Source organism: Hevea brasiliensis, chromosome 11, assembly GCF_030052815.1.
Source record: "Hevea brasiliensis isolate MT/VB/25A 57/8 chromosome 11, ASM3005281v1, whole genome shotgun sequence".
NCBI lineage: Eukaryota > Viridiplantae > Streptophyta > Magnoliopsida > Malpighiales > Euphorbiaceae > Hevea > Hevea brasiliensis.
The window spans coordinates 76,269,281-76,283,010 of NC_079503.1; the positions used below are offsets into that span (position 1 = coordinate 76,269,281).

At 31.3% G+C, this 13,730-nt stretch overlaps 1 protein-coding gene across 1 annotated transcript; it reads left to right on the forward strand.

The window, feature by feature from the left end:
- Window positions 1-6,263: 6,263 nt before the first annotated feature.
- Window positions 6,264-13,554, forward strand: LOC110631887 (cellulose synthase A catalytic subunit 8 [UDP-forming]). The gene is made up of 13 exons (XM_021779901.2): window positions 6,264-6,587; window positions 7,148-7,224; window positions 7,398-7,449; window positions 7,541-7,685; window positions 8,765-9,031; window positions 9,496-9,841; window positions 9,934-10,071; window positions 10,701-10,826; window positions 10,909-11,121; window positions 11,547-11,799; window positions 11,878-12,077; window positions 12,190-12,543; window positions 12,714-13,554. The coding sequence occupies exons 1-13, from the start codon at window positions 6,410-6,412 to the stop codon at window positions 13,299-13,301; spliced, it is 2,937 nt and encodes a 978-aa protein (XP_021635593.2). The 5' UTR covers window positions 6,264-6,409; the 3' UTR covers window positions 13,302-13,554.
- The last annotated feature ends 176 nt before the right edge of the window (window positions 13,555-13,730 follow it).

The window sequence follows — 13,730 nt, forward strand, 5'->3', positions numbered from 1 at the left end:
ACCATCCATACTACTTAGCAACATAATGCGAGCAATGGAGTTCTTCTTTTTCCAGGCTTCATACGCCTCACCGTCCCACCTATGCTGGGCCGTGTTGCCCTCTTCGGGTACTTTCATGACTAGATTTAGGACCTCTAGAGCTTCTTGTTCCTCAAGCACATATTAGATTTTCATACTTTAGATTTTGTAATTGTCGTCGTTAAGCTTCTCGCTCTTGTTTAGCTCAGCTACAATATTCTTAGCAACTAGCAGCATTTTTCTGTTTATGATATTTTGTGCACATTTATTAGCGTTTAATAATATACATACATCTACCTTTACACGAACTAAATTATGCTAATATCTATCTTACATTAGATTGAGAATCGAAAGTTCACTATGTTTCCAATCATCCTCTAAGATCCTAATGTATGATAAAAATAACATAATTAATTATGTAAGGTAATATTCTTATATTACTTTTAATCTAAGAACTTAATAAATTTATACTATAATAAATTTATTAATCTTTTATTCTTAAATTAATCTTAATTCAAGAATTTAATAAATTTATATTATAATAAATTTATTATTTTTCCTTATCTTATATTTAAATCCCACAGGAAATAAATAAATAAGGAAAAAAATGAACAATGATATAATAAATATTTTTATTACTATTTTAAAATAACATGTTCATAATAATAAAGAATATCCAAAAAAAATATCCCTTAGTAATCTAAGTTTATTCTAAAGGATGATAGAGATTCTTTATACTGGAAAAGATTCTTCTAACTTTTTATTCAGCTCAAATTTCAGTCCACTGTCAATCTTAGGCAGCATTTTCTTGGCTAGTGATTTCCTTTTGCCATCTCGTATAGACAAACCAAATGAGAGCCATGCTGTCTTCCTAGCTATCCAGCTTTGGTATTCTTAATGAATTCCATCACCAGACACCTATAATATCCAATAGTGTTTTTATCTATCTTTTCCCAAGTGGAAACTAAATTTTCTCTTAAGTTAGGATTAGGTAAAACTGCTATTAGTACCCTATATCTCTCACTTTCTTGTAAGAGACCTCCCGCCCAAATAATTGGCCGCATTTTCAAATTCACCCTTACAATGTGATTAACAAGATGCTCTAAATCATCAAAAGTATCTTTAGGATCCATCTCTAGAGTTATTAGCTCTCTAATCATTCCATCTACTCTAGCCTTTTGTTGAGTAGTAAAGATCTTGAAAGGAATCCTAACAAGACAAATTATATTTCTGTACACATGCAGAAAGAATTTAAAGTCCAAATAAAATATTTATTTTCTCAAAAATAAAAAATATTAATAAAAATATTGATATAAATAATTTTGGACATTTTAAAATAATTTTTAGATAATTAAAGTAAATTTAAAGAAACAAAATTAAAATAATTATAAAAAAATCCAAAACATAATAAATTAAAATGTCCCAGAAATTAAATTTTTTACCACTAATATTTTTAAAATATCTCTAGGACCTTGTAGGAATTTTTTCCACTGAAAAAACCCTTGAGAAACTATTTTTTCAAAAAATATCTACTTTATATTTTTCTTTTTTTATTAAATAAATAATAAAAAATTGATATTTCCGATTTGTTTGGATCGGGTATTTTCCAAAATAAATAGGGACTTTATCTTAAGGTTTTGAGCACACAAACCCTCTTTGTGACTGAAAACTCACTAGAAATAGTCTCCTTCAACATTTCATAATACTATGTTTGGGGTGATTTTCTAATAAATTTGAATAAATCTAACTCTTGTATTTTTTATCCAAAAAAATATAAATAATATACCTATGGAAAATTTGTCATGTCTACTTTACAATGGTATAAAAATTATACATAACTGATGAAAACCTAAAGAGATATAATTGCTTAAAGTAAGCAAATTGAACATGTTTCAATATTCAGATTTGCAAAATTAAATCTTAGATTTAATTTTAATCGCCCTAGCATGTGTTTAATATGTCAATTAACATATTTTGACTAGAAAAATAAGAAAATAGCTATGATACCAATGTTAGAAAAATCAATATGATCCTAACCATATTAAATCAAACATAATCTATAAACAATCTTGTATCACTGGTCCATATTTAATCACATGTTATTCATGAATGAAGCATGAAATTCACAGTCTAAATATACCTGAATTGCAGATAATTTCTACAGAAATTGTAGGGAATAAAATACCTGATGAAAACACCTTGATAAGACCAAAATTACACCAAACAAACAACACCAATATAGAACCACAAAAAAAAAATACCCTTTCTCTCTCTTTTGTATCGTTGAAATTATGTCAAAGAATGTAGATTTATTTTTTTGTTCTTTTTCTTTAATTTATATGTGACTCTATTCTTCTATTTATTATTAACTTATATTACCTTATTGTAATACTTCACATAATAGAAGTAGAAATAATTGCTAATTCTCATTCCAATGGAAAATCTACACATAATGGACTATTATAACAATAATATTCTAAGTCTTATATTTTCATTTTACTTAAATAGAGCTCATCATAAGTATTCATGCCTTCATATCTTTTATTTTATTTTTTTATTCTTATTAATATAGTTTCTTTGGTAGAAACAAAATATTGTATCTATTCTCTTTGTTAATATTGCTTTGCAATTCATTCATTGGATTGAAGTTTTGATACACTTGAAAATTTATATTGTGATAATATTACATCAACAATTTTCAATAGAAATTATTCATAATAATCTCCAACAAAAGAATCAATATAATATAATAATTATTTAAAATACTAATTTTTATAAAAAAAATTTAATTTAAGTTATAATCAAATAATTTTACTTTAACTTCAGTGCCAAAAACATAATAATTTTAGATATGCTTTGCCTTAATATAATTCTAATAGAGATTATTTTATATTGCTTATGAATTAAATATATATTTTGTAATATAAAAAATTTTAAATAAAAATTAATAATATTTTTAAAAAATTGAATGTAAATAAAAATAATTTTTATTTAGCTTCTTTAGCTATTTTAAGTGATTAAATTTTTTTGAATTTTTTTTTTGGAAATTTTTAAAATTATTTTTTCCGTTTTATTTTTATTTAGTGCAATTATAATAAATTAAATAAAAGGTTCACTTTTTTTTCTTTGGCTTTACTTTTTCCTTTATAGCTATTAAATTATTTCTACTTAATTTAAATTGCTAAACTCTATCTTAAATCCTACTATTTTATTAAATAAATGTGACTCATAATATTTAATATTTACTATTTTAGAAATAATTAAAATAAAAAAATAATGCATATAATTATGTGATTATATAATTATGAATTATATAATTAAGAATTATTAATTAATTAATTAATTAATATAGATTTTACATATTTAATTTGATATGATTATACAAATTAAAGGTTTATAGATATAAACACATTACTTATAATTATGAAAAGAATAATGTATTAAAAAGTTATTTTCTATTTTTGATATTTTCAAGTTTGTTTTTAATTATAATTTTTTTAGTAAATAATTTTTAATTTAATTTTAAATGTATAATTTTTGTGTTTAATTGGATTATGAAAAGTTAAAATAAAGTGAAATAAATTATTACAATATTCTTAATTCAAATATAATATATAATCGAAATTTATCATAATAATCATACTAATATAAAATATATTTCTTACTAAAAATACTTAATAAATAAAAAAATAAATTTTACAACAAAAAATTTAAAAATAAAGTCAAGTATTAAAAATTATTACAATCTATTGTCTCCTATGTATTATATTTACAATAATAAAAATTTTTAACATTAAAAATAATAAAATAAAAAATAGTCATATACAATACTTTCAATAATATGGTTAGATTTCCAAAATTCTTAATCCAATCAAAATGAAGAAAAATAAGGGAAAAATTCAAAACACTATAAAATTGGATAAAATTTCAAATATTAAAAATTATAAAATAAAAAAGGTTATGTACAATGAATATAATAATTAAGATAGTTCTATTTTTTAATGTAATTACTAATAATATATAAATATATTAATTTTAAATTAAAAAAAATTTGATCCAATAAAAATGAAGAAAAAAAAATTAATGAAAAATTAGAAAAAAAAATAGAATGCTTAAAGAAGACAGTAGGGCTATAAACAAACCAAACTATTCGCAGCTCAATAAAATCTCGACTTGTTTAGAAAATGAGCCAAACCCGAGTTTTGTAGTATTTAGCTTGCTAAGTTTCGTGAGCCGGCTTATTTATAAACTCGCGAGCTGACTTATGAGTATACTCATTAAATAAGCTCATAAGCAGACTTATTTTTAAAAATATTTATATTAATTATTTTTTATTATACTATAAATATTTATTATTTTATTTAAAAATGTTTTAAAAATAATATATTCTTTAAAATTATGATATAATCAATATATAAAATTTATTTATTAAATATAATTATTGTTAATTTAAATTTATTTTTTTATGATAACTAAGTTAATTTTTTTATGAAAATTTATTAAAATTATGTAATTTGAACTTTAAAATCATAAATCTAAAAGTTAAACTGCTTGTGAGTTACTCCAAACTCAATTATATAAAAAGCTTGGTTTTATTTGACTAGTTTAAAATTTATTTTTTAAATGAGTTAAATTTAAGCTTATAGATATTCAGCTCGACATAAGTTAAAATGGACACGAGTTAAATTTGAGTTTGAGTTTAAAAAATTTTTGATAAATCAATATTGAGCTCTTCAAAATCCAACTTATCTCGGTTTGCTTACAGATGACTTTCTCATTGCTTTATATATATATATATATATATATATATATATATATATATATATATATATATAAAATTAATGACAAATTTAATTATGTATACACATATATTACAATTTTAATTTTATATAAATATATATAATTTTATTGAAAATATATAATATATCTAAGAAAATATAAGAAAATATGTATAAAATGAATTATTCAGTTTCAGTTTGATTGTTGATGAACAACTACAACCAAATTAAAACAGTAAAATAAATTTGATTTAATTTCTGTAATAACCTTTTTTTTTTGTTTGGTCTAATTTTCAGTTCTATTCTGAACCTTCAAGAATCGTTCACATCCCCTGGAGGGAGGCTCGCATTTGAGGGCACATTGATCCTCCCCATGAGTGCTTGGAGTGCTAACTAATATAAGTTAGGATTAATCTACTCTACTGTGTATCATCTTACTAGTTGAATAGCCCTATTTGTTGCGATAACTTTTTTAGATGTAAAACCTATCAAGTTTATCATGATATGAGAAGTGTACAAGGGATGTTATTTTTGTTGTATAGGGTGGTGACATTTTCATTTTTGTGTCAGGAAGATGATATTTAGCTCCCTGATGCTGGTATAGGATACAACTCATCGGCTAAAATTTGGCAGCAAGCTTCTTTCTATTTGGGCATGTTTCAAATATCCATGATTGATGAATTGCTATTATGGGTAAGCAGAATTTGTCAATTACATTCATGGCCAAACGTACCTTTCCCTTGCCTAGATGTGTGGATATTTCCTGTATAATATCAAGACAGCTGAATGTCTTGAGTTTTATGTAAAAAATGGGCATCCAATCTAGTTTATCTGAATAAATTTATTTAGTCAGGCACCGTAACACGAGTCCGTATTTGTTATCCCATTCTGCCTCCTTTGAACTGGATTTGCTTACTCTGTTTCTTCATTTTTCCGAAGCTCTCTGTCTGAGCTCATCTAATTATAATTTCCTGAAGGGTAAGAGTCTGTACTCTGCACCTGGTCTGGCAATTTCCCCATCTTAATCTGAAAGAAAAAAGTTACTAATGCACCTAACTACAAACAGTTGCTCTGACACTGATCTGAATATGATTATTGGTGGCAATCTGAGGCATGGGCCAACCTGGACTGTTTGGGTTGTGACAGTTTTCGATTCCTTTGCCAGCGCCAGCATTAGCCTTCTTACCCCAGACACATATGCATTCATATATATGGATTTTCTGAGAGGGACTTGAATTCAAAGTTTGTCAGTTAAAATGTGGCCTTCCCAACCGAAGCCTGCCTTCAACTTCCCGCAAAAATTTCAAATCTTTTTCCTTATACCCAGCAAAAAAAAAAAAAAAAAGAAAGAAAGAAAAAGACGTTGCTTCTCATCTCTCTCTGCAGAACAGACGACACCAACACCTCAACTGCCTTGCCCACCAACCGCCAGGCTCACCCCTCTTCACCATTACAAAAATGCCATTACCACCTTCTCTAATTAAGACACCAAAACGCTTTAGCTTCGGTTCGGGCATTTCATATAAAAACAAGGCCAAGACCAAGACAAGGAGGATTGAGAATCGGGGGCATATATCCAATTTTGGGTTCTAGAGGAAAGACTGATCGGCAAGATGATGGAATCTGGGGTTCCCATATGCCACGCCTGTGGTGAGCAGGTGGGGCAAAATGCTAATGGTGAGCAGTTTGTGGCTTGCCATGAGTGTAACTTCCCAATGTGCAAGTCTTGTTTCGAGTACGAGATCAAGGAGGGTCGGAAAGTATGCCTGCGCTGTGGCTCCCCCTACAATGGTGCAACTTATCTTCCCCATTTTTCTTCTTCTTTTTATTTTTTTAATTTTTTTCCGGCTGCTCTTTCTGTGTTTTTAATTGCTATAGACAATGGCAATTTTAAATCATCAAGGCATTTATTGCCTTGGATTGGCATCTTCTCATATTATTGTAATTATTGACAATTTTATAGTTGAAAAAATCGATTTAATTCAAGTAGTATTCAGTGCAATCTCCATACTGAATATAAGAACTTCTGCCTTTTTTTCCTATTCAATTTTCTTTGAATACCCTGATGTGTATGGTTTTGTAAAAGATGTGAAAGAAAGAATGTTCCGGCCCTTTTTCCTAGAACATTTCTGTCATTTTCTTTTTCATTGAGGACTTGAATCATGGCTAATAAGCTGCAAGATAATAAGATTCATCCAAAAAAAAAAAAAGCTGCAAGATAATAATCTTTGAAAGAATCTGAAAAACTTGAATTTTAGTTGATAATTGTCTTCCCATTTATTATTTTTTTTTTTCAATCTTATGATCCGCCATAATATATCATGCTGATTCCATTACCCTGAAATCTCCAGAGAACTTGCTGGATGATGGTGAAGCAAAGGCACCAGGCAATCAATCCACTATGGCATCTGACCTCAACAATTCTCAGGTGTGATCATCTTTAACAAAATTCTGATTCATAGTCAACTGTAGGATGAATATAAATTTCTTTGTTTCCATTTTTGTCCTGACTTATTAATTGAGCATTCAAACCTGTTTGTGCATGAATTTTTAAATACTGGGAATCAAACAGCAGTATCTAACTCATCTTGGCTTGCACAGGATGTTGGAATTCATGCAAGACATATCAGTAGTGTGTCTACAGTGGATAGTGGTAAGTGATGCCCTTTCTTTTTAATATTGTTTATTGCTTATTTCAGCCCTTAAACTCGTCATTAATCACCTCTTCTGCTGTTTTCATGAAGAAATGAATGATGAATCTGGGAATCCAATTTGGAAAAATCGGGTGGAGAGTTGGAAAGATAAAAAGAACAAGAAGAAAAAACATGCTCCGAAGCCTGAAAAAGAGCCAGCTGAAATTCCATCTGAGCAGCAGATGGAGGAGAAACCGTAAGTACAAAGAAAACTCAAACCCAAATCCTCATATTTCAAATTCCAATCACACACACAACTTGAATGATTTGATAAAGTCATTGAAACGAAACACAGTGAAGATTTTTAACCAATAAACAAAAGAATTATTCAAGGACAAATTTCAATAAATTCTTATTGTGAAGTCTTGTCAGCCACTTTCTTAGCAGTTGCAGGTTGATGTTTTGTTGGACATGTGATGTTAGCAAGCTCTGATTCCAAATTGATGTAGAACTAGAAGAACAAGGGGTTGAGAAATAAATTCCCAAATCTTATTAATTGTCAATAATATCATAATAATCTTTGATAAAATACATAGAAGACATAGGTATTAATAACATATCAGCTAGTCCTACTAATACCAGGATTAGAATTTCAAAACAACTTAATTTTCTAAAAAAAAAAAAAAGTACTAAATCTAATAGAACTCTAAAAATATTCCTAAGTAGTAATAGAATTCCTAAATAATAGAAATTTAAACTTCCTAATTTTATAATAAACTTCTCACTTGTGTGGGCTTATTAGTCTACCCCATGGTTGTGGAATAATCTAGTAGATTCTTTCACATCATCCACAATTTAAGAATGATTATTGATAAATATCAAGTTTATCTATCATTATTCTAACATGGCATGATATCATCAGTGTAGTCTATGAATGACTTTCTAGACTAAGTCCACCTAAGAATTTCTTATTACCAAGGCATTGATGACTTGATGATTCTTGATGTGTTGTTAAATTTTACTAGACAGATTCTGATATTCCAACATCATCTAACAAAAACAAAAGGGGAAAAAATACACTTCCCTGAATGCACTATAAATATATGTGTCATTGCTTTTGAATTTCTTTCATTTTGACACCATGCATGGAGATTTTTTAGGGACAGGTGTATAGCACATAGTTATTACTCCATTTTATTCCATAGAAAACTTGAACAGCTCCATATGTTTGTGAATCATGATGGGTTCAGATGTATTTATTTGATGCTTCAATTTGAATTGCCATGTTCTTTTATAAATGATGTGGTTAAAGATATATAAGGTTGTGTATTGCAGATCTTCTGATGCTGCGGAGCCACTTTCAATTGTCATTCCACTTTCACGGAACAAACTGACACCATACAGAACTGTGATAATTATGCGATTGATCATTCTTGGGCTTTTCTTCCATTACAGAATAACAAATCCTGTAGATAGCGCTTATGGTCTCTGGCTTACTTCTGTCATATGTGAGATTTGGTTTGCATTTTCCTGGGTGCTGGATCAGTTCCCGAAGTGGTGTCCTGTCAATAGGGAAACATACATTGACAGGCTATCTGCAAGGTACACCTGAATGCAAAACTTACAACATTCTATCTTAAAAAATTAAAGTTGAAGACTATAATCTTACCAGAGCTCACTACGGTTTCAGAAATTACTATGTTTTAGTAATGGTCCCAGTAATATATGAAACCATTCTTTCTGGGGGGTAATTGAAAATTATACTGCTAAACCTTGTTTACAGACATTAATCTAATGATGCATGCAACTTTCTGCTTTAATCAAATAAAACTATAATCTTTTGACCTTTCATTTCTCATCTCTAGAGAAGTAGGCAGAGTTTCCCAGGCATTGTAATGTTAAAGAGAATGTCAAATATTGAGATATTTTATATATGAATAATACAAATCACAGCGGAAGAGTTACAAATGACCCTGTTATAAAGAACTTGACCACAGACATTTATGCAAGGGAAAATTTTGAACATATAAAAAAAAATGTTATGATTTTACTGTATGTTGTCCCAGGTATGAAAGGGAGGGTGAGCCTAATCAACTTGCTGCGGTGGACTTCTTCGTGAGTACAGTTGATCCATTGAAAGAACCTCCATTGATCACTGCCAATACAGTGCTTTCCATCCTTGCTTTGGACTACCCTGTGGATAAAGTCTCCTGTTATGTATCTGATGACGGTGCTGCCATGCTTACATTTGAATCCTTAGTAGAAACAGCCGATTTTGCGAGGAAGTGGATTCCATTCTGCAAAAAATTCTCAATTGAACCAAGGGCTCCTGAGTTTTATTTCTCACAGAAGATTGATTACTTGAAAGATAAGGTGCAGCCTTCTTTTGTGAAGGAGCGTAGAGCAATGAAAGTAAGCGCTAAAAACTTGTGCCATTTTGATGTAGGGATTAAATTCTGTATTATAAAATAATAACCATATCTATGCCTACTATTTGGTTGCAGAGAGATTATGAAGAGTACAAAGTTCGAATTAATGCCTTAGTAGCAAAGGCGCAGAAAACACCTGAGGAAGGGTGGACTATGCAGGATGGAACACCTTGGCCTGGAAATAACACACGTGACCACCCTGGCATGATTCAGGTTTAATTTTTTTTTTTCACAGTATTTTATCCTGTTAAACCTTTTGACTTTGTAAAAAGAGTATTTTGACGTTGCATCAATTAATCAATTATCCTATCTAACCTTTAAAAATCATGAGACGCACTTGGCAAGTTGGCATCTTTGATACCTTTTGCTTTTACGAGGAGACCTAGATGAACAGGTAGAGAGTCTACTGCCAAACTTTTTCTTAGTTCCTTTTGAGCTAAATTTAAGATGAGATCCGTGCAGGTTAAACTTCAGTTAACTAGGGAAATTAGTCTACATATTTTACAACTCTACATTTTCTTCAAAGCATTTGGTATCCAAAATGATGCTACTTTCCCACTCTCCCGCTTCTGTCTCCACAAAATGAAATCCAGCATGATTTTTTTTTGTTCTGAAGTACTGAAAGAAAACTTTTGAGTTTTGTTGAAATTATGCATACAATATCCCTTGGAGACCTTCAAATTTTTCTGTCCGAAAAAAAAAAGGAAAAAAAGACTCTGGCATGATTATTTTTCCCTTTTCTGGGCATTGATTTCATTAAATAACATCATTATTCATCAGTGAACCTGAGAAAGCACTACATATTTTTGAAAGATTCAATTTCCTCATAAGGCACTTTACAGGTTTTCCTTGGAAACACTGGAGCTCGTGATGTAGAGGGAAATGAACTTCCCCGTCTGGTTTATGTCTCCAGAGAGAAAAGACCTGGCTACCAGCACCACAAAAAGGCCGGTGCTGAAAATGCGTTAGTGAGTATATATAGTTTAAGATCAGTGATGCCTCAAAAGGAATTCCATGGTGTATTAATATTTGATTGATTGCATAATATAGGTGAGAGTGTCAGCAGTTCTCACAAATGCTCCCTTCATCCTCAATCTTGATTGTGACCACTATGTTAACAATAGCAAGGCTGTTAGAGAGGCGATGTGCATCCTGATGGACCCACAAGTTGGTCGAGATGTATGCTTCGTGCAATTCCCTCAGAGATTTGATGGCATAGATAAGAGTGATCGATATGCCAACAGAAATGTGGTTTTCTTTGACGTAAGTTTAAAGCCAGTTTAATCTCCCCATCAATTTCAATACTTGCTTATACAGTACAAAGAGATTTATATTTCTGAAGCACAACCATTTTATGTTGCATTCACTTAAACAAATTAGTTCCGAATATGGATGATAATTATGGTCTTCATATTATGTGATGTAAACATGTTCGTTTTCAGAAAATTCTTCTAGTTCCTAGATGACACAACACAGGATTTTGATACTTATTTGGATTCTACTAATTTCAAAGTTCAGATGGATGTAATATTTCCCAATCGAGCTTGTCATTAAATTTGGATTTTAAAGATCAAAAGTTTAGAATGCAAAAAAGTAGCTAGGCAACACTTCAGAAACATTGTACTGTAAATATGTGAATGAATTGTAAGATTTTTTTAGTTTTGAAATTTCTCCCAATTCATTTTCAGGTTAACATGAAAGGACTTGATGGCATTCAAGGACCAGTGTACGTGGGAACAGGTTGTGTTTTCAATAGGCAAGCACTTTATGGCTATGGGCCTCCTTCTATGCCTAGCTTACCTAAGAATTCCTCATCCTCCTCATGCTTCTCTTGTTGCTGCCCCTCTAAGAAGAAGCCCGCAAAAGATCTGGCTGAGGTTTATCGAGAGGCAAAACAAGAAGATTTGAATTCTGCCATCTTTAATCTTACAGAGATTGATAGTAAGTTTTATTTTTCCGAAGATAGCCTTATTTATGATAAATTAAGAGAGTTTTCCAAGATAGTTTAAACTTCTGCAGATTATGATGAGTATGAGAGGTCAATGCTAATCTCCCAGATGAGCTTTGAGAAAACTTTTGGTTTATCATCTGTCTTCATTGAGTCTACATTAATGGCGAATGGAGGAGTACCCGAATCTGTTAACCCATCAACACTCATCAAGGAAGCAATACATGTTATTGGCTGCAGCTATGAAGAGAAGACTGAATGGGGAAAAGAGGTGAACCTTCCAAAACATCAATATGATATTTTAGTGTCATTCTCGAAATTCAACTACACCATGAGGCAATAGCTAATTTATTAGAGATATGAAACTGTGTGTGTATTCTCAGATTGGTTGGATATATGGGTCAATCACTGAGGATATCTTATCTGGCTTCAAGATGCACTGCCGAGGATGGAGATCAATTTACTGCATGCCTTTAAGGCCTGCATTCAAAGGGTCTGCACCCATCAATCTGTCTGATCGTTTGCACCAGGTTCTCCGGTGGGCTCTTGGGTCTGTGGAAATTTTCTTGAGCAGACACTGTCCTCTCTGGTATGGGTATGGAGGAGGCCGTCTCAAATGGCTTCAAAGGCTGGCATATGTAAACACCATCGTTTATCCTTTTACATCTCTCCCTCTCATTGCCTACTGTACACTCCCTGCAATTTGTCTTCTCACAGGAAAGTTCATCATACCAACGGTATTTTCTGTAGCTTTTTCTCTCCTCTTTTTTTTAACTAGATCTTAGTCTTCTCAGTTTGCTTATGATAAAAATCTGAGTCTTGTAAATCCTTCAATTTGCCAATATATGTGCTTCAGAATCCTTTGTTTAATGCACTAACTTGGCATCATACCTTGTTACTGATCCAGCTCTCAAACCTGGCAAGCATGCTATTTCTTGGCCTCTTTATCTCCATTATCGTAACTGCAGTGCTTGAGCTACGATGGAGTGGTGTCAGTATCGAAGATTTGTGGCGCAACGAACAGTTCTGGGTGATTGGAGGTGTTTCAGCCCATCTTTTTGCTGTCTTCCAAGGATTCTTGAAAATGTTGGCCGGCATTGATACCAACTTCACTGTCACTGCAAAAGGAGCGGATGATACAGAATTTGGCGAGCTCTACTTAGTCAAGTGGACAACACTTTTGATTCCTCCAACAACCCTTATCATTCTCAATATAGTTGGTGTTGTTGCTGGATTCTCAGATGCACTGAACAAAGGATATGAAGCATGGGGACCTCTCTTCGGCAAGGTGTTTTTTGCCTTCTGGGTGATTCTCCATCTCTATCCATTCCTCAAGGGTCTCATGGGTCGCCAGAACAGAACACCAACCATTGTTGTTCTGTGGTCCATACTTTTGGCCTCTGTCTTCTCTCTCGTTTGGGTTAAGATTAATCCATTCGTAAGCAAAGTCGATAGCTCTGCCGTTGCTCAAACCTGCATTTCCATAGATTGCTGAGTTCCCATCAAGAAATTTGCTTGCCTTTTAGATCTTTCAAAACTGGGTTATGATTGTGAATATCTTTACTTCCTCTCATGAATCTCGAAACTGCAGTTAGTTCTCTGCTGAACCACACTGCAATATGATTTTCTAGCAGGTTTTGAACAATTCATATTATTCCCTTTTGGCTATGTTATGAGGTTTAAGCAACACTCTGATCCGCAATATTAACGTGAATATATAAATAGTGATGATATACATTCTCATGTTTTATGTTCTATCAATTGGGGATCATCCTTTGGTTAACACATCCCTTTCTTAATATCTGACGAGGACCAAGGAGCCAACCTGTTGGAGGGCGTAGCTACCCACTAGCCATAACTTCTTTAGTCCCCAAAGGAAAAAGTACATGCTTGCTATGAAAGTTTCACATCTATGATGCATATA

Coding starts and splice junctions, on each gene's coding strand:
- LOC110631887 (XM_021779901.2), top strand. CDS start 6,410: ATGATGGAATCTGGGGTTCCCATATGCCACGCCTGTGGTGAGCAGGTG. Junction 7,225..7,397: donor CTGACCTCAACAATTCTCAG/GTGTGATCATCT, acceptor TGGCTTGCACAG/GATGTTGGAATTCATGCAAG. Junction 7,686..8,764: donor CAGCAGATGGAGGAGAAACC/GTAAGTACAAAG, acceptor TGTGTATTGCAG/ATCTTCTGATGCTGCGGAGC.